General features: G+C 40.3%; 1 protein-coding gene and 1 non-coding gene across 2 annotated transcripts in view; one reads left to right on the forward strand and one right to left on the reverse strand.

Moving 5' to 3' along the window:
- ttn.2 (titin, tandem duplicate 2) overlaps positions 1 to 17,821 on the forward strand; it is a 151,736-nt gene that overhangs the window by 80,120 nt on the left and 53,795 nt on the right. Inside the window, exons 132-177 of the mRNA XM_028991330.1 lie at positions 5 to 152; positions 228 to 405; positions 494 to 615; positions 701 to 988; positions 1,089 to 1,385; positions 1,482 to 1,668; positions 2,030 to 2,145; positions 2,313 to 2,612; positions 2,695 to 2,994; positions 3,122 to 3,227; positions 3,315 to 3,511; positions 3,656 to 3,967; positions 4,040 to 4,318; positions 4,396 to 4,695; positions 4,783 to 5,085; positions 5,186 to 5,758; positions 5,842 to 6,144; positions 6,237 to 6,536; positions 6,622 to 6,918; positions 7,008 to 7,292; positions 7,382 to 7,675; positions 7,757 to 8,056; positions 8,140 to 8,448; positions 8,535 to 8,666; positions 8,706 to 8,764; positions 8,878 to 9,307; positions 9,490 to 9,798; positions 9,890 to 10,071; positions 10,182 to 10,311; positions 10,929 to 11,228; positions 11,314 to 11,631; positions 11,729 to 12,025; positions 12,123 to 12,422; positions 12,508 to 12,822; positions 12,926 to 13,074; positions 13,168 to 13,318; positions 13,399 to 13,680; positions 13,767 to 14,069; positions 14,159 to 14,461; positions 14,566 to 14,847; positions 14,940 to 15,239; positions 15,335 to 15,637; positions 15,721 to 16,029; positions 16,117 to 16,398; positions 16,495 to 16,794; positions 16,883 to 17,176. Of these exons, the coding sequence (XP_028847163.1) occupies positions 5 to 152; positions 228 to 405; positions 494 to 615; positions 701 to 988; positions 1,089 to 1,385; positions 1,482 to 1,668; positions 2,030 to 2,145; positions 2,313 to 2,612; positions 2,695 to 2,994; positions 3,122 to 3,227; positions 3,315 to 3,511; positions 3,656 to 3,967; positions 4,040 to 4,318; positions 4,396 to 4,695; positions 4,783 to 5,085; positions 5,186 to 5,758; positions 5,842 to 6,144; positions 6,237 to 6,536; positions 6,622 to 6,918; positions 7,008 to 7,292; positions 7,382 to 7,675; positions 7,757 to 8,056; positions 8,140 to 8,448; positions 8,535 to 8,666; positions 8,706 to 8,764; positions 8,878 to 9,307; positions 9,490 to 9,798; positions 9,890 to 10,071; positions 10,182 to 10,311; positions 10,929 to 11,228; positions 11,314 to 11,631; positions 11,729 to 12,025; positions 12,123 to 12,422; positions 12,508 to 12,822; positions 12,926 to 13,074; positions 13,168 to 13,318; positions 13,399 to 13,680; positions 13,767 to 14,069; positions 14,159 to 14,461; positions 14,566 to 14,847; positions 14,940 to 15,239; positions 15,335 to 15,637; positions 15,721 to 16,029; positions 16,117 to 16,398; positions 16,495 to 16,794; positions 16,883 to 17,176 (12,124 nt within the window). The remainder of the gene's footprint in view (positions 1 to 4; positions 153 to 227; positions 406 to 493; positions 616 to 700; positions 989 to 1,088; positions 1,386 to 1,481; positions 1,669 to 2,029; positions 2,146 to 2,312; positions 2,613 to 2,694; positions 2,995 to 3,121; positions 3,228 to 3,314; positions 3,512 to 3,655; positions 3,968 to 4,039; positions 4,319 to 4,395; positions 4,696 to 4,782; positions 5,086 to 5,185; positions 5,759 to 5,841; positions 6,145 to 6,236; positions 6,537 to 6,621; positions 6,919 to 7,007; positions 7,293 to 7,381; positions 7,676 to 7,756; positions 8,057 to 8,139; positions 8,449 to 8,534; positions 8,667 to 8,705; positions 8,765 to 8,877; positions 9,308 to 9,489; positions 9,799 to 9,889; positions 10,072 to 10,181; positions 10,312 to 10,928; positions 11,229 to 11,313; positions 11,632 to 11,728; positions 12,026 to 12,122; positions 12,423 to 12,507; positions 12,823 to 12,925; positions 13,075 to 13,167; positions 13,319 to 13,398; positions 13,681 to 13,766; positions 14,070 to 14,158; positions 14,462 to 14,565; positions 14,848 to 14,939; positions 15,240 to 15,334; positions 15,638 to 15,720; positions 16,030 to 16,116; positions 16,399 to 16,494; positions 16,795 to 16,882; positions 17,177 to 17,821) is intronic.
- Positions 10,505 to 10,573, reverse strand: trnav-aac (transfer RNA valine (anticodon AAC)). Its single transcript has one exon. It is a non-coding gene; the product is annotated as a tRNA-Val (tRNA).

Here is a 17,821-nt window from a genome sequence, read left to right on the forward strand (position 1 = left end):
AAAGGTCATGAGTGGCGTACAAGATCAAGAGTATACGATCACTGATGTCATTGAAGGAAAGGAGTATTTGTTCAGAGTTACTGCCTGTAACAAATGTGGAGCAGGAGAACCAGCATACATTGATGAGCCAATAAATGTTTCTTCACCAGCAAGTAAGATCTCACACTCTATAAAAAAGTTTCAATGTAGCTTATACGAAGTATAAAACACCAAATTCTTTTTTTTAGCTGTCCCAGACCCCCCTGAAAATTTGAAATGGAGGGACAAGTCTGCCAGTGGAATTTTCCTGACTTGGGAACCTCCTAAATATGATGGTGGAGCTAGCATTAAAGGCTACATTGTGGATAAGTGTCAACGTGGCACTGACAAATGGGAGCCTTGCGGAGAGCCCATGCCTGAACTGAAGTATGTGAATTTAGGTCATACAATAAATACAATAACATAACAGATAATTCACACAAAAACAGAAATAATAAAAATGTGTTCTCATCAGGTTTCAGGTAACAGGTCTAACTGAAGGGCAGTGGTACGCTTACCGTGTAAGAGCCCTGAATCGACTTGGTGCCAGTAAACCTTGCAAGGCCACAGACGAGATACTGGCAGTAGATCCTAAAGGTAAACTTTCACTCGATTTTTGTTTCTGTATTCATGAGATATTTGGTGTAATTGCACAAATTTCACAGTCCTTTTGCTTTTACAGAACCTCCAGAGATTCAGCTGGATGTGAAACTACTGGCTGGCTTGACTGCCAAGGCAGGAACAAAGATTGAACTTCCGGCTGATGTTACAGGAAAACCAGAGCCTAAGGTCAAATGGACGAAAGCTGATCTTGTCTTGAAAGCAGACGACAGAATTGCAATTGAATCAAAGCCAGGACACTCAATGGTATCCATTGCAAAAACAAACAGGGAGGACACAGCTACATACATCATTGAAGCTGTCAACAGCAGCGGTCGTGCTACTGCAACAGTTGATGTTAACATTCTAGGTACCTTTTTACTTGGGGGGGCTTACTAAATTCAAATATGTGTTCATTTTGTAATGTTCCGTACTCTAAAATTCTAACAAATGTGGTTCATCTTGCACAGATAAACCTGGACCGCCAGCAGCCTTTGACATTTCTGAAATTACCAATGAGTCCTGCTTTCTGTCCTGGAACCCTCCCAGAGATGATGGTGGTTCTAAAGTAACCAACTACATTGTGGAGAGAAGAGCTGTAGACAGCGAGATCTGGCACAAACTTTCCTCTACTGTCAAACAGACTAATTACAAGGCAATCAATCTGGTTGCTTTAAAAAACTATGTTTTCAGAGTTTTTGCCGAGAACCAGTTTGGTGTTGGTACACCAGCAGAACATGTGCCAATCACAGCCAAATACTCATTTGGTATGTCTTTATTTTAATTAATTCACTAAACTCATCTGGAGGTTTAACGTTTATGAACAATAATATAAAAAATGTTTTGCTTTTTTTTTTTTTAAGATCCCCCTGGTGCTCCATATAAACTGGAACCTTCTGACATCGCTAAGGATGCTGTGACTCTGACATGGTATGAGCCTGAGGATGATGGGGGAAGTCCCATTACAGGATACTGGGTTGAGAGGTATGAACCAGATGCAGACAGATGGATGCGGTGCAACAAGCTACCCATCAAGGACACCAATTTCAGGTACTAAACATAACTATCTTAATACCCTTCTTTTTGTTATCTTGGGTATGGGCAATGTGATTCAAGTATTTATATCCATGGCATATTCTCTGTGCTATTTGTTTTATTGCTGCTCTTATCTTGTACTGTCCACCGTGACAATGTAAATTTCCCACATATGGGACTAATAAAGGATTATCTTATCTTATCTTATCTTATCTTATCTTATCTTATCTTATCTTATCTTATTGTTGGCTCAGTGAAGGGTCAGCCCGTAAACATGCACCCTCTCTGACCCTCTGTAGATCAGATTGCCCGCTCCTGATTTACCTTGTGCATTTAACATATGTGACTACATTTAGTACATTTATATCAAACACAGAGTAAAGGGACTGCCAACAAGGAAGAAGTACAAATTTCGTGTGCTGGCTGAGAATCTTGCCGGCCCAGGAAAACCAAGCAAAGAGACTGACCAGATCTTGATTAAGGATCCAATTGGTATGCATGTGTGTCTATTTATGAATATGCATTTATACATGTAATTATTAAGCAAGTAAGTAAGTAAGTAAGTAAATATTAAATAATATCCATTTAATCATTATTTTATGAGGATTTCAAAACTTCAAATATTCTGTATATGATCTTAAAATGTATATTTATTCCAGATCCTCCTTGGCCTCCTGGTAAACCTCTTATAAAAGATGTTGCTAAAACATCTTGCTTCCTTCAGTGGACCAAACCTGAGCACGATGGTGGTGCTAAGATTGAATCATACATCATTGAGCTTCTCAAAAGTGGAACAGATGAGTGGGTTCGTGTGGCTGATGGAATTAATATGCTTGAGCATTTTCTGAGGGGGCTCATGGAGAAACAAGAGTACTCCTTCCGTGTCAGAGCTGTCAATGCAGCTGGTGAAAGTGACCCAAGTGAACCTAGTGATCCAGTGCTGTGCAAAGAAAGACTTAGTAAGTCATGTGCAGTGTTATGATCGACTTTATGACTGAATGTGAATGAAATGTACTAAGAATTGTATTCTGTGATTTTTAGATCCACCTTCACCCCCAAGATGGCTTGAAGTGGTCAGTATTTCCAGAAACAGTGCTGAATTGAAATGGACCCCACCAGAAAGGGATGGTGGCTCTCCAGTCACCAACTACATAGTTGAGAAAAGAGATGTTAGACGCAAAGCCTGGCAGGCTGTGGATACTACACTGAAGGAGACCGTATGCACTGTTACTCCTCTAAATGAAGGCTCACTTTATGTGTTCCGTGTGGCAGCTGAAAATGCAGTTGGGCCAAGTGAATTCTGTGAACTTCCAGACTCTGTTCTTGCAAAGGATACTTTCAGTAAGGAAATACTTTTTAAAACTGCTCTCTTGTTGTTAGACTCTATATGGCATTTTCTTCCATTGCGTAATTGCTAGATAAATATATCTATAAAACTATATATATATATATTTGATTTCTTTCACAGCTACTCCTGGACCACCATATGCTTTGGCAGTAGCAGAGGTGACCAAGCGATATGTTGACCTTACTTGGGAAGCCCCCCAAAATGATGGTGGTAGACCAATCTTGAGGTATGCAGGCGTATGATATGGTATTTTATAACCGTGTCTCGTGAGCTGGTTTTGTTTCTAAAGGATAATATTTTGTTTTATTTTCAGATATGTCATTGAGAAAAAAGAGAAGCTTGGCACAAGATGGGTTAAGTCTGGAAAAACATCTGGCCCTGACTGCAAGTACAGAGTGACTGATGTCATTGAAGGAACCGAAGTACAGTTTCTAGTCAGAGCTGAGAATGAAGCTGGTGCTGGGCATGCAAGTGAACCAACTGAAATCTTGACAATTGAAGATCCAACAGGTGAGTTAGCAAGAATCTGAAATTGCTGAAATGTTAACCAAAATTATTTTTGTAATAAAAGTAATACAAATTCATGAATTTAATGTTTATATTTATTATCACAAAAAAAAAAACATACATTTATTTATGTTCATGTTTTCTCAGGCCCACCATCACCTCCTCTGGAGCTACACATAACTGATGCAAGCAGAGATCATATTTCCATTGCTTGGAAACCACCAGAGAGGAATGGTGGAAGCCCAGTTACTGGTTATCACATTGAGATGTGTGAGGCCGGAACTGAAAAGTGGATGAGAGTAAATTCTCGTCAAGTCAAAGAGATTAAATACAGGGCAGGGGAGGAGGAAGGTATCATTCCAGAGAAACAGTATGTCTTCAGAGTTCGTGCAGTGAATTCTGTTGGCGTCAGTGAACCTTCTGATATGTCTGAGAGCGTGTTTGCAAAAGACTCTGATTGTGAGTAAAAGCAATTATTCATATTCTGCCTCAGTTTTTTTTAGTGTGCATTCACACTTTTTGTTTCCACAGGCAATCCAACTATTAATTTGCAAACTCAGGATCTTGTGGCTATAGAGGGAGAGAAGCTGCATCTTCCTATCCAGTTCAGAGCTGTGCCACAACCAAGGATGACTTGGCATAAAGATGGCAATGAGATGAAGGCCGATGACAGAGTGAACCTTAGAACTGAATACACTGCCTGCCATCTAGAAATTCAGAGTTGTGAACATGCTGATGCAGGCCAGTATAAGATAACACTGGAAAACCAGCTTGGAACAACTAGTGGAACAATTAATGTCAAAGTCATTGGTAAGAATCTGAAATTATGGATTAGATAAAAACAAATGTCCCTCTAATAACTGTAACTCAATTTTCTGCTTCCACAGGTCTCCCTGGACCCTGCAAAGACATTGTTGCAAGTGAAATCACAAAGAATTCCTGTAAGGTTTCATGGGATCCTCCTGATAGTGATGGAGGAAGTCCTGTTCTGCACTATACCCTTCAACGTAGAGAGGCAGGCAGGAGAACATATGTCAATATTATGTCCGGTGAAAATAAAGTGAGCTGGCCAGTGAAAGACCTAATTCCACACGGAGAGTACTACTTCCGTGTTAGAGCGGTAAATAAAATTGGCGGTGGAGAGTATGTTGAGCTGCGCAACCCTGTGATTGCTGAAGACCAAAAGCGTAAGTACAATATACAATAAGAATAATCTTTGATTTGATTTTTATTTGATTATGCTGAACTAGCTAAATCAACTTTTATACCAACAGAGCGTCCAGATCCACCTCTAGACGTTGAAACCCACAACCCCAGCTCAGAATCTGTGACACTTACGTGGAAGCCACCCATGTATGATGGCGGATGTAAAATCATGGGTTACATTCTAGAAAAAATGATGAAAGGTGAAGAAAAGTTCGAGAGGTGCAATGACTTCCTTGTGCCAGTGCTCTCCTACACGGTAAAAGCTCTTCAGCCTGGAAAGCAGTATCAGTTCCGTGTGATTGCAGAAAATGCTGCAGGAGTTAGTGACCCATCCCGTAGCACACCACTTGTTAAGGCATCTGATGCAGCTGGTAAGTAATGACAGAAATGGCATTCCGGAAGAGTGTATTTTAATATGTACACTTTATTGTTACAAATTTGTATAACATTGTTGTCGTTGATATATTATAGAATCACCCAAGGTGTTCCTCAGTGGCAGCCTACAGTCAGGTCTGGCTGTCAAGAAAGGCTACGAGATTAGGCTGACTGCCTATATCTCCGGAGCCCCATATCCAGCTGTGACTTGGATGAGAAATAATTCAGTTATAACCCCAGAGCCTCTGAGGAAACGTGCAGAAAAACCAATCGGCAAGAAAAAGAAGGACAAAGACGTTAAAGAACAGGAGGCAAAGGACACCAAAGAGGTTAAAGAAGAAAAAGTTGCTGAAACAAAAGACAAAGAAGCAACAGAGACTACAGAAAAGGCAGCTACTGAAGCTAAAGACAAGGAAGTTCCAGAGGCTAAAGAAAAGGAAGCTGCAGAGGCAAAGGAGCAGGAGGCTAAAGAAACACAGGAGGAGCCTGAAGGGCCAGAAGAGCCAGATTATCCAACTCTCCAAGAACGTTTAACTATTGATAATAAAAGGAAAGGCGAATCGACCATAATAGTGAGGGACTCAGTCAGGGCCGATCATGGGGTATTTACGATTAAGGTAGAAAATGACCACGGTATTGCTTCTGCAACCTGCGAAGTTAATGTTTTTGGTAAGTTATGTTCCTCTATTTTATGTTTCTGTTGCAGTTAGCATAACCAACTGAAAATGGCAAATGGCATTTTTCCCTTACAGATACACCTGGACCTCCAGTTAACTTCACATTTGAAGAAATCAGGAATAACTCAATCATCTGCAAGTGGGACCCACCATTGGATGACGGTGGCAGTGAAATCCTAAACTACACTTTAGAGAAGAAAGACAACACCAAGGTTGAAATAGGATGGGTCAGTGTCACGTCAACTCTGAAAAGATGCAGGTATCCAGTCACAAAACTGATTGAAAGAAAGGAGTACATTTTCCGTGTCACTGCTGAAAACAAGTTTGGTCCTGGAGTTCCATGTATATCTAAACCCGTGGTTGCCAAGAATCCATTTGGTAATGTATACTCAATGTTTTAAATAATATCATCTATGCATCTTTAAGCAATGTGTAAACCTCTAAACAGAAGATGTTGATGCATATTACAGAACCACCTGATGCTCCTGAGAAACCTGAAGTTAGTGATGTAACAGCACACAGTATGCTTGTTTCCTGGAATGAACCAAATGACAATGGCAACCCCATTACTGGATACTGGGTTGAAAGGCGAGAAATTAATAGCACACACTGGACCCGGGTGAATCGGAATTTGATTTCTGACATAGAAGTGAATGTGGAGGGACTTTTGGAGGGCCTGACGTACATTTTTAGGGTTGCTGCAGAGAATTCAGCTGGACCTGGAAAATTTAGCCCTCCATCTGAGCCCAAAACAGCCCAAGCTCCAATATGTAAGTTAATAATTAATCTTTTATATTTTAAAAATGATGTATATGCATGTATATGTGTGCTTACCTCTCCCTTTCCTTCCCAAAGTGCCGCCTGGTCCACCAATTGCAAGAGTTTTGGACACAACAGACTACTCAATTGATGTTGCATGGGATCCCCCATTGGACAATGGCGGTGGAGACATATTTGGATACCATGTTGACAAGGTTGTAGCTGGCACAAAGGACTGGTCACGAGCCACAGAGAGACCCCAGAAGAACCGAACATTTACAGTTTATGGGGTTAGAGAGGGTGCTAAATATATAATCCGTGTGATAGCAGTCAATTCAGCTGGTGAGGGTGCTCCTGGCTTGACTGATGCAGTTATTGTGAGAAATCCTGCAGGTAATGCCTATCGTTATCATATAATTTTTCATGCTGTTTTAAAGTTTAATTATTCTATGCCTAATTACGTATTCAATTTTGTTCCACAGAGCCTCCACTTCTTGAATTTGATATCTCTGTGAAAAATGGTGTCGTTATAAGAGCAGGAGAAACACTGACATTGCCCTGCCATGTGTCGGGTAGACCTCCTCCAAGCATTAAATGGACAAAAGATGATGCCGACCCTGACAAAGAACGAGTCGAAATTCAATCCGTTGGTCAGGAAAGTATTCTTACCATCAAGAAATCACAAAGGAGTGATCATGGCAAATATCAAATAACTGGTGCAAACCCCAGTGGGATTAAGTCTGTATGGACAAGAGTTGAAGTCATGGGTAAGAACTTTGCTGTCATCAGTGAGACTCTCGCTATATATATTAATTTACCATTCTTATATATCAAATATTTTTCACATTTCCAACAGATGTACCCGGGCCTATTCTTGATCTCAAACCTGTTGTGGTTACAAGAAAACTGATGATGCTGAACTGGTCTGATCCGGATGATGATGGCGGCAGTGATGTTACAGCTTTCATAATTGATAGAAAGGATTCAAAGATGCACACATGGCGACAGCCCATTGAGACACCTTCATCTAAATGTGAAATTGTTGGTATTATGGAAGGGCAAGCGTACACATTCCGTGTTGTGGCAAAGAACAAATATGGATGTGGTCCTCCAGTTGAACTTGGCCCTATTCTCGCAGTTGACCCTCAAGGTCTGTTTTTCTGATTGTATTAATAAACCAAAAATGTTTTATACCCCTTTTATTTATTAATGATATATATTTGAATTTAAGGTCCACCAACCTCCCCGGAGAAGTTTCATTATGCTGAAAGGACAAAATCATCTGTTAGTCTTACTTGGAGGCCACCCCGTAATGATGGTGGAAGCCCAATTCTTGGCTACTTTATTGAGAAGAAGCGTCAAGATGAGCAGGCTTTTCAGCCGATCAACACTGAATTGTGCACAAACCTCTACATGACAGTGGAGGAGCTTGCAGAGATGTTTATGTATGAATTTCGTGCAAAAGCAGTTAATGCTATCGGTCAAAGTGAACCATCAATCACAATGACCGTTGTCATTCAAGATGATGAAGGTTTGAAAAAAATCTTTAAATCTAAATTATATGTGTAACATCATTTTTGAAGAATAACAATTTATTGTTTTACTTCATTTCAGTCTCCCCAACCCTGACAATGTTGAAGCACTTCAAGGCAGATACAATCACTATAAGAAAGGGAGAACCAGTTGAGATTCCTGCTGAAGTAACAGGACTTCCACTGCCCAAAATTGAATGGGCAAAAGATGAAGTTATTATTGCAGAGTCAACGGAAACCATCAAAATAGACACAGAAGAATTAAACAGAACAAAAGCACAGACTAAACTTACAATCCCTGCAGTTTCAAGGAGAGAAAAAGGCTATTTCACTGTGACTGCTTCAAATCGACTTGGATCATTAAGTCACTCAGTTCTTGTGCAAGTTTTAGGCATGTTCTTGGTGAACTCATAATCCTTTTTAAAATATATGGATAAAACATGGCTTCAGTGCTGATGGTGTTCTTTACCATTTCAGATCGCCCAACTCCACCCAGAAATGTTGCTATTTCCAATATAAAAGCAGAATCGTGCTATCTCACTTGGGATGCTCCATTAGACAATGGTGGAAGTGACCTTACTAATTACATCATTGAGAAAAAAGAGATCCGTGAAATTGAGGAAGAAGAAATTACTGAAGGTGGTGAAGCTGTATCAAAGACTGAATGGACGCAAGTCACAAACACAATTATTGAGAGAAAATATGGAGTAAGTAAACTGCCAATTATGTCACGGATTAAATTTAGTGAGCTAAACAATTTATTATCTGTATTTTATATTCTATTTTATAAGTATATTCATAATGTTTTTTTTTCTTTAAGGTTTGGAATTTGGAAACAAATGGCACTTATGTGTTCAGAGTAAGAGCTGAGAACAAGTATGGAATAAGTGAAGCCTGTGAATCAGAGGAAGTTCAGATTAAGGATCCACATGGATTGCCTGGTCCACCACAGAATGTGAAAATTGCAGAGCATTCTAAGGTCCATATGCTGGTAACATGGGACCCACCAAGGGATTCTGGAGGATCAACAATTACTGGTTACTGGCTTGAAAAAAGAGAAAAGGGATCTTCCTACTGGTCTCGAGTAAACAAAGTTCTGATATCAAAACGAGGCATTAAAGGCTGGGAATTCCAGGCTACCCGCCTTATTGAGGGAACAGAATATGAGTTCCGTGTTATGGCCTGCAATGCAGGAGGAATTGGACCACCCAGTGCCATATCTGAATCTGCATTGGCTGATGACCCTATTAGTAAGTAATGGTTTAAATAGCAGTCTTATGCAAATGATGATTATATGAATGATCTTCATAATGACATATTTTGTTATATTAGTAAAAACTAATTAGAAGATAACAACCAGTAATGACCAATTTCTGCATTATTAACTGTATGTGGTTCATAAATGTACTTATTCATTCATTTTACACCCTAGCTCCACCTGGTATGCCAGCAGCACCGGAAATTGCTGATAAAACCAAGCGAAGTGTCACACTTTCCTGGTCTCCACCAGCAAAAGATGGTGGAAGCCCTATTAAAGGATATATCATTGAAGTTCAAGATGAGGGCACATCAGATTGGATACAGGTGAATGATGAAGACTCTCTTCACCCAACTACGGAATTCACAGTGCCAAGCCTTAGGGAGCTGAAAAGATACAAATTCAGGATCATTGCCGTAAATGACATTGGCAAGTCTTTACCAAGTCCTAGCACTTCTGAGGTTCTTGTTGAGGACATTCAAGGTAAACCATTCTAACTTCCAAATAGATAAAGATGCTACAGTAAAACAGCTTAATAGTTGCTAATGTTTCATACTTTTCTTTTGTTTGACAGAGGAGCCAAAGATCTTCGTGGATATTAATGCACTTGATTTACTTTCTGTCCGGGCTGGTTCTATGTTCAAAATCCCTGCCACCATTAAGGGACGTCCTGTACCCAAAGTCACATGGGAGTTTGATGGAGCAGCAAAAACAGAAAAGAAGGACCGCCTTCACACACTGCCTATAGATTCACAGGTACCGCTTTTGTCTAGGCTATTCGATCTCAAAAAACCCTAGCTATAAGCTAGCAATATGGTAAACCCTCCAACACTTCATGACATAAAATACGTTTCACATTATTTCAGGTTGAATCTACTGACACCACATCAGTTGTTATGGTTCCTGTGAGCTTGCGAACCCATACTGGGAGATACACTATCACTGCAAAGAACAAATCAGGACAAAAACTTGTCAATGTCAGAGTGGCTGTCCTTGGTAAGTCAAATTATAGTGACACAGACATCAAGTCAAAGTGAAGTGATTGTCATTGTGAAACATTGCAGCACATCACACGGTGCACATAACAAAATGTGTCCTCTGTTTTTAACCCATCACCCTTGGTGAGCAGAGGGCAGCTATGAAACGTTTCCTTACTCGCTAGGCCCCCACTGCCACCAAGAAAGGGGTCTGTTTCTGCTCGGTATCGAACCGAGGATTGCGTGTTAGGCGAACGTGATAACCACTACACTACAGAAACTTGACATTAGACATGGTATGGTAATAGCATGTTCTCTGGGATTATACGATTCAATAAAGTAAGTGACTTGGTTCACACATTGTAGCTATTCTAAAAAGCCATGCCCAGTGTGTATCAAAATGAGCCACTTCTCACACCAATGGGTTTATGCTCATGTCTGAAATAATTTAGTGTTTACATTTCACAACTGTGGAAAACACAATTACTCAAAAACAAAAGTGGATCCATTACTAACACAGTGATGTGACAATATTCTCAAATTGGGTGTAATTTTTGCAGTCTACAAAAAGATTATTTATTGTTTAAGATAATGGACATCTTCACCATTTTTGAAATATATGTTTTGTATCCACAGACGTTCCAGGAGCTCCAAAAGAGCTCAAAGTGACCGATGTCAGTAGATCCACCTGTAGACTTATTTGGAAACTTCCTGACAATGATGGTGGTGAGAGAATTAAGAGTTATTTCATTGAGAAGAAATCAGTCACAGGAAAAGCTTGGACAATTGTTAAGCAAGCTTGTGCTAGTCAAGCCTTTGTAGTACCAGACCTCCTTGAAGGAGAGGAATACCTCTTTCGAGTACGTGCTGAAAATCGCCTTGGAATGGGGCCATTTACTGAGACCACTGAGCCTGCAAGGGCAAGAGATCCCATCTGTGAGTAGTTAACCATAAAAGTGTACTTCTTAAATGTATCACAATGATTGTCAGCAATTATTACAGCATTTTTGTTCCTTTCAAGATCCTCCTGATCCTCCAACAAAACTGAAAATCAACCTTGTTACAAAGGACACGGTGACTCTGACTTGGGTGCCACCCAAGAACAATGGGGGTGCCCCTGTGAAACATTATATAATAGAACGCCTGAGCTGGGACACCAGTGGGGCAGAGAAAGAGACATGGAAACAGTGCAATAAGCGTGATGTAGAGGAGACCATATTCACTGTTGAGGAACTGAAAGAGGGTGGAGAGTATGAATTCCGTGTCAAAGCTGTTAATGCAGCTGGTACAAGTCGGCCCTCAGCCACTGCTGGACCAATTGTGATTAAAGACCAAACTTGTGAGTGGAATGATTTTTTAAAAACCATTCAAAATGTTTTTTTTTTATTCTTCGGTTTATTGTTTATAAACTTTTTTCTGATTCATTTATATTTTAGGTGCTCCAACTATTGAACTCAGAGAGTCCATGGAGGGTGAAGAGGGCAGTGACATTAATATTATTGCAAGAATTCAGGGCTGTCCATTCCCATCCCTAGTTTGGCAGAAAGCTCCACTTGACAAACCTGATGATAAGGCCGTGGTTCAGTATGATAAACATGTCAACAAACTTGTTTCTGATGAAAAGTGTACTCTGTTGATCCAGCAGTCAAAGAGAGATGACAGCGCTGTTTACACAATTAGTGCCAGCAACAGCCTCGGAAAAGCTTCCAAAGATGTCAAACTCACAGTCTTAGGTAAAGTTAAATTTTACTTTAAAATTTTACTCAGTAGTAGATATGCATATGTATTTTTCAGATCTCAGAAAATTAATGTTGCATCAATTCCCCCCAGGTCGTCCTGGACCACCGGTTGGACCAGTCAAATTTGAAGAAGTGTTTGCTGAGAGGATTTCATTATCCTGGCAACCTCCTAAAGATGATGGTGGTTCAAAAGTCACAAATTACGTGGTTGAGAAACGTGAAGACAATAGGAAGACATGGGTGCATGTCTCCAGTGATCCCAAGGAATGTTTGTACACAGTGCAGCGATTGACCGAGGGTCATGAATATGAGTTCCGCATCATGGCTCAGAATAAATATGGAGTTGGACCACCTCTGTACAGCGAACCTGAGAAAGCCAGAAACCTTTTCAGTATGTGGCCTTTTCAGTATATAGTACATTTTCCTGGAACAACTTCTTCAATTGTTTCTAACTGCATACATGTTTCTCTTCAAAGCTGTTCCAGGTCAGTGTGAGAAACCAACGGTTACGGATGTAACACTGGAATCAATGACAGTTAATTGGGAAGAGCCTGAGTATGATGGCGGATCTCCAGTTACTGGCTACTGGTTGGAACGCAAGGAGACAACATCAAAGCGCTGGGCCAGAGTAAACCGTGACCCCATTAGAATTATGCCTCTTGGGGTATCTCACATTGTTACTGGTCTTATGGAGGGTGGCGCTTACCAGTTCCGTGTAATTGCTATTAACGCTGCTGGTTGTGGCCTCCCAAGTCTCCCTTCAGACACTGTTGTGTCAAGAAACCCAATCGGTATGTTTTCCCTCATCGTTGATTTGCATCCAAATTATTAATTTTACATTTTAAAGTACTGCATTTTCACACTGTATCATCTGACATTTTAATTTCTTTGTAGCTCCTCCAGGTCCACCAACACCCAAAGTTATAGACTGCACAAAATCAACAGTTGAACTTGAATGGATCCCTCCACTGAATGATGGTGGATCTAAGATTACTGGATACTTTGTTGAATACAAAGAAGAAGGAAAAGAAGAATGGGAGAAGGTAGTTTATGTTATTTTGATTGTTACAAATATGTACATTGATTTTGTGTATCTACTCATTGTTAATACTTTGTTAATTCTTTTGTGTCCCTAGGCTAAAGATAAAGAAATTAGAGGCACCAAATTTGTCGTTCCTGGCCTCAAGGAGCTTGGACTTTACAGATTCAGAGTAAGAGCTGTAAATTCTGCCGGTGTTGGTGAACCTGGTGAGGTTGCTGAAGTCATTGAAGTGAAGGACAAGACAAGTAAGAATTGTTGATCATTTTTATTTATTCACTTTTTTTCCTTGGTTATTTTTAAAACTAATATTGACCTTATTTAACAGTTCCTCCCGAGGTGGACCTGGACGCAACCGTAAAGGAAAAAATCGTTGTTCATGCTGGGGGGGTTATACGCATCATAGCCTATGTATCAGGCAAACCTGCACCAGAGATCATCTGGAACAGAGATGATGCTGTTCTGCCAAAAGATGCTGTTGTTGAAACAACTGCAATCAGTTCAGCTTTAGTAATTAAGGGATGCAGGAGACACCATCAAGGCATGTACACCCTGACAGCAAAGAACGAAGGAGGGGAACGGAAGAAAGCTATCATTGTTGAAGTGTTGGGTCAGTAACTTTTATGTGTAAAATTGTGTTTTACAGTATCTCATAACTGATTGTCAGTGTTTTACAATAATGCTGTGTGTTTGCAGATGTTCCTGGCCCAGTGGGTCAGCCCTTCACTGGTGAGAATCTTACAAATGACTCGTGCAAGTTGACCTGGTACTCGCCAGAAGATGATGGAGGATCAGCAATCACAAATTACATTATTGAAAAGAGAGAAGCAGACCGTAGAGGTTGGACAGCAGTATCCTATACTGTCACCAGGCACAATGCTGTTGTTCAGGGTCTTCTCGATGGAAAGGCCTACTTTTTCAGAATCGCAGCTGAAAATATCATTGGAAGAGGTCCTTTTGTTGAAACAGCATCACAACTCCTCATTAAGGATCCACTCTGTAAGACTGCAATATATGTATATTAATTACGCACTATTAGAATTTTAATTTAAACAAATGCTTTACAATATGTAATAACTATTTTCTAGCTGTCCCAGAACGTCCTGAGGACCTGGAGGTCACAGCTATCTCCAAAGAGTCCATCAGTGTGGCTTGGAGACCACCTAAGTATGATGGTGGCTCAGAAGTCACAAGTTATGTTCTTGAAGCTCGTCCACTTGGAAAAGACAACTACGTTCGCATTTCTGAGGATAAGCTCATGGACCGGAAGTTTACATATGGGGGCCTTAAAAATGGCACCACATATGAGTTTCGTGTCAGTGCTGTGAATCAGATTGGGCAAGGCAAGCCTTCTTTCAGCACAAAGCCTGTTACTTGCAAAGATGAGCTTGGTGAGTTTTACTGTTATATGATACAGTGAAAAAAATTGATAATGCATTAAAAAAAATGTTATTGTAATTGTGGGATGTAATTTTTATGCCTTTCTTTTTATCAGAACCTCCAACGCTTAAACTTGACTTCTGTGACAAATGTATGGTACGTGTTGGTGAGTCTTGCACACTTCAAGGTCACTATGCTGGTAAACCAGTACCATCAATCAAATGGCATAAAGACGAAGAAGAGCTTCAAGCAAATGATGACTTCATATTGACAAATACTGCAAAAACCCTGTGCTTGACCATCGCAAAGGTCAAGCGTGAACACAGTGGAAAATACACAGTCACACTGGAGAACTCCATTGGATCTTGCAAGGGCATTTGTGCACTGACTGTTGTTGGTATGTAGATGATCAATGTAATTTTCTAGTAAATATAATTTTTTCTACAAATATGTCATTTGTTTATTGAATTATTCTGTGTAATCCTCCAGATCGTCCAAGTCCACCAGAAGGTCCAGTTGTCTTTGAGGAAATTTGCAGAGATCACATGGTTATTTCGTGGAATCCACCGCTGGATGATGGTGGAGCTGCTATCTCAAACTACATAATAGAAAAGAGAGACACAAACAGAGATCTTTGGATGCCAGTTACAACATCTTGCACAAGAACCACATGCAGAGTTCCCAAACTAATTGAGGGTCGTGACTATATCATCAGAATATGTGCCCAAAATATACACGGCATTAGTGATCCTCTGCTCTCTGCTGAGACAAAAGCAAGAGATGTTTTCAGTACGTATGAATCCATTTTTTTCCAAAAGGTTTTTAAATAAAATGTCTTGGTAGTTAACATTTTACAAATTTTACTGTAATTTCTAATTCAACAGAAGTGCCAGATGCACCACAACAGCCAGTGGTGAAGGAAGTGTACAAAGACACAGTCCTAATCACTTGGAACCAACCTGCTGATGGTGGAAAGCCCATCACTAACTACATTGTAGAAAAGAAAGAGACTATGTCAAACAGATGGGTGCCCACTGGAAAAGAACGCATTTTCCCAAACACGGAATACTGGGTTCCTGACCTTCTGCAAGGCTGTGAATATGAGTTCCGTGTTATGGCAGAAAATGTAGTCGGTGTCGGCGATCCTAGTGTTCCATCAAAGCCTGTCTTTGCCAAAGACCCCATTGGTATGTGCACAAATTTGTTCTTATTACTCCAGATGCATGAGTGACATTAAGGTGATGCAATTGATGTTTCTTTAAATTTACAGTTATTCCAAGCCCTCCTGTAAACCTAGAAGCTATTGACAAGACAAAGGACTCAGTCACACTATCCTGGAAGCCTCCTCGTGACTCTGGTAGAGGCAAAATCTTTGGATATCTGTTAGAGTACCAGAAAGCAGGGCAGGATGAGTGGCTGCAGGTGAATCAGACACCTGATTCATGCCAAGAGACAAACTTTAAAGTGATTAATCTTGAAGAAGAAGCGTTGTACAGATTCAGGGTTAAGGCTGTAAATGCTGCTGGTGAATCTGAACCTGCAGAACTGAAGGAGCCTGTGAGAGCACAAGACCGACTTGGTAAATGTTTTATGCTTAATTTCCTTTAAAACTGTAAAAAAAAAAAAAAGTACTGAATTTAATTCTATTTTCCATTGTTATCAACAGAGCCACCAGAGCTGATTATAGACCTTGGAATGCCTCGAGAGGTTAAAGCCATGGCTGGAACACATATTAATCTAGTTGCTGGTGTCAAGGGAATGCCATTCCCTAAACTGACCTGGAAGAAAAATGATGCTGATGTACCTCCACGAGCAGAAATAGTGACTTCAGGATCAACAACCAAATTGGAAATGCGTTACTGTAATCGCTCTGACTGTGGTGATTACACGTTAACAGCTGAAAATCCCGCTGGATCAAAAACTGTCACATGCACAGTACTTGTGTTAGGTATGAGGGTTTTTTTTCATGTAATTAGTTTTTTTCATGGTTATAAAAGCACCAGTTTTGTCTATGACAATATTGACAATATTTGTTTACTTATAGATAAACCTGGACCTATTCAGAACCTAAGGGTATCTGATGTGAGAAGTGATTCAGCTACTCTTTCCTGGAAAGACCCAGAGGATAACGGTGGAGCCCGTATAACCAACTTTGTAGTGGAGAAAAAAGATGTGGCATCGGCACAGTGGGTGCCAGTTTGCTCATCTTCTAAAAAGCGAAGCATGATGGCCAAACATTTAATGGAGGGCACACAATACATGTTCCGTGTTGCTGCAGAAAACCAGTTTGGTAGAAGTGACTATGTTGAGACTACCAAGGCAATCAAAGCAATGAATCCTTTGTGTGAGTATACTATATTAACACAATATTGTGTCAGGGTGTACCCTATTTTGTGTAGCTTGGTATCACAGTTATATTTCTTATTTTCCAGTCCCTCCTGGTCCACCAAAGGACCTACATCATGTTGACTTTGATAAAACAGAAGTCTGGCTTCAGTGGAACTGGCCAGATCGCACAGGAGGAAGTGAAATAACTGGTTTCCTAGTTGAGTACCAAGAAGAAGGAGAAAGAGACTGGATCGTTTTTAAAACTGTTAGCATTCCAGAATGTCATGTGACTGGACTGGAGGAGGGCAAAACTTACAGATTCCGTGTAAAATCAGAGAATGCAATTGGTCTCAGCCGACCTGACACAACAGTACCAGTCCTATGCCAAGAAAAACTTAGTAAGTTTTTTATGTTTGTTTTAGGGGTGCACCAATACCACTTTTTTGTAAAAACAGGTAACAGCTTTAGTCATATAATTTAACAAAAAATACAAAAAATAAAAACAAGGGACTAGTTTTGAATTAAGAACATATATTTAAAATGAAAAGCATGTTGTATGCAACATATTACAGTGGATAGACGCTCGTCTATCCACTGGGAGGTTAGGCAAATTAGCGACATGGGGCTAACTCTGCTTGTCCAAATATCCGTGGTGAAACTAAGCGCAGAGGAGGCTTGCAGTAGGCTGCGGATGTTTTTTCATGGAGTCGTGTAGTTTTGGCAGCTCCGTGTCAGTCATGTAGCGTCGGCTTGGGACATCATATCTGGGCTTCAGAACATGGAGGAGAGTGGCTGGTCCCTCGACAATTGCCTGCGTTATTTTCACAGCACGTGGATTGTCTCTGGACATTTTCTCTCGTCTTGCAAGAGTTTGCTGTAGCGTGGGTTGTGTTGGTTTGTACTCGTTGTCGTGTTGGGATTTTAGGTGCTCGATTAAATTACTTGTGTTAAATGCGCTACCTTTTGAGCCTCCTCTGGACAATTTCGCTGAGCACAATTTGCAGTCCGCCTTTGTTTTGTCATCTTCATTCACTTTTAAATAG

Source organism: Denticeps clupeoides, chromosome 9, assembly GCF_900700375.1.
Source record: "Denticeps clupeoides chromosome 9, fDenClu1.1, whole genome shotgun sequence".
NCBI lineage: Eukaryota > Metazoa > Chordata > Actinopteri > Clupeiformes > Denticipitidae > Denticeps > Denticeps clupeoides.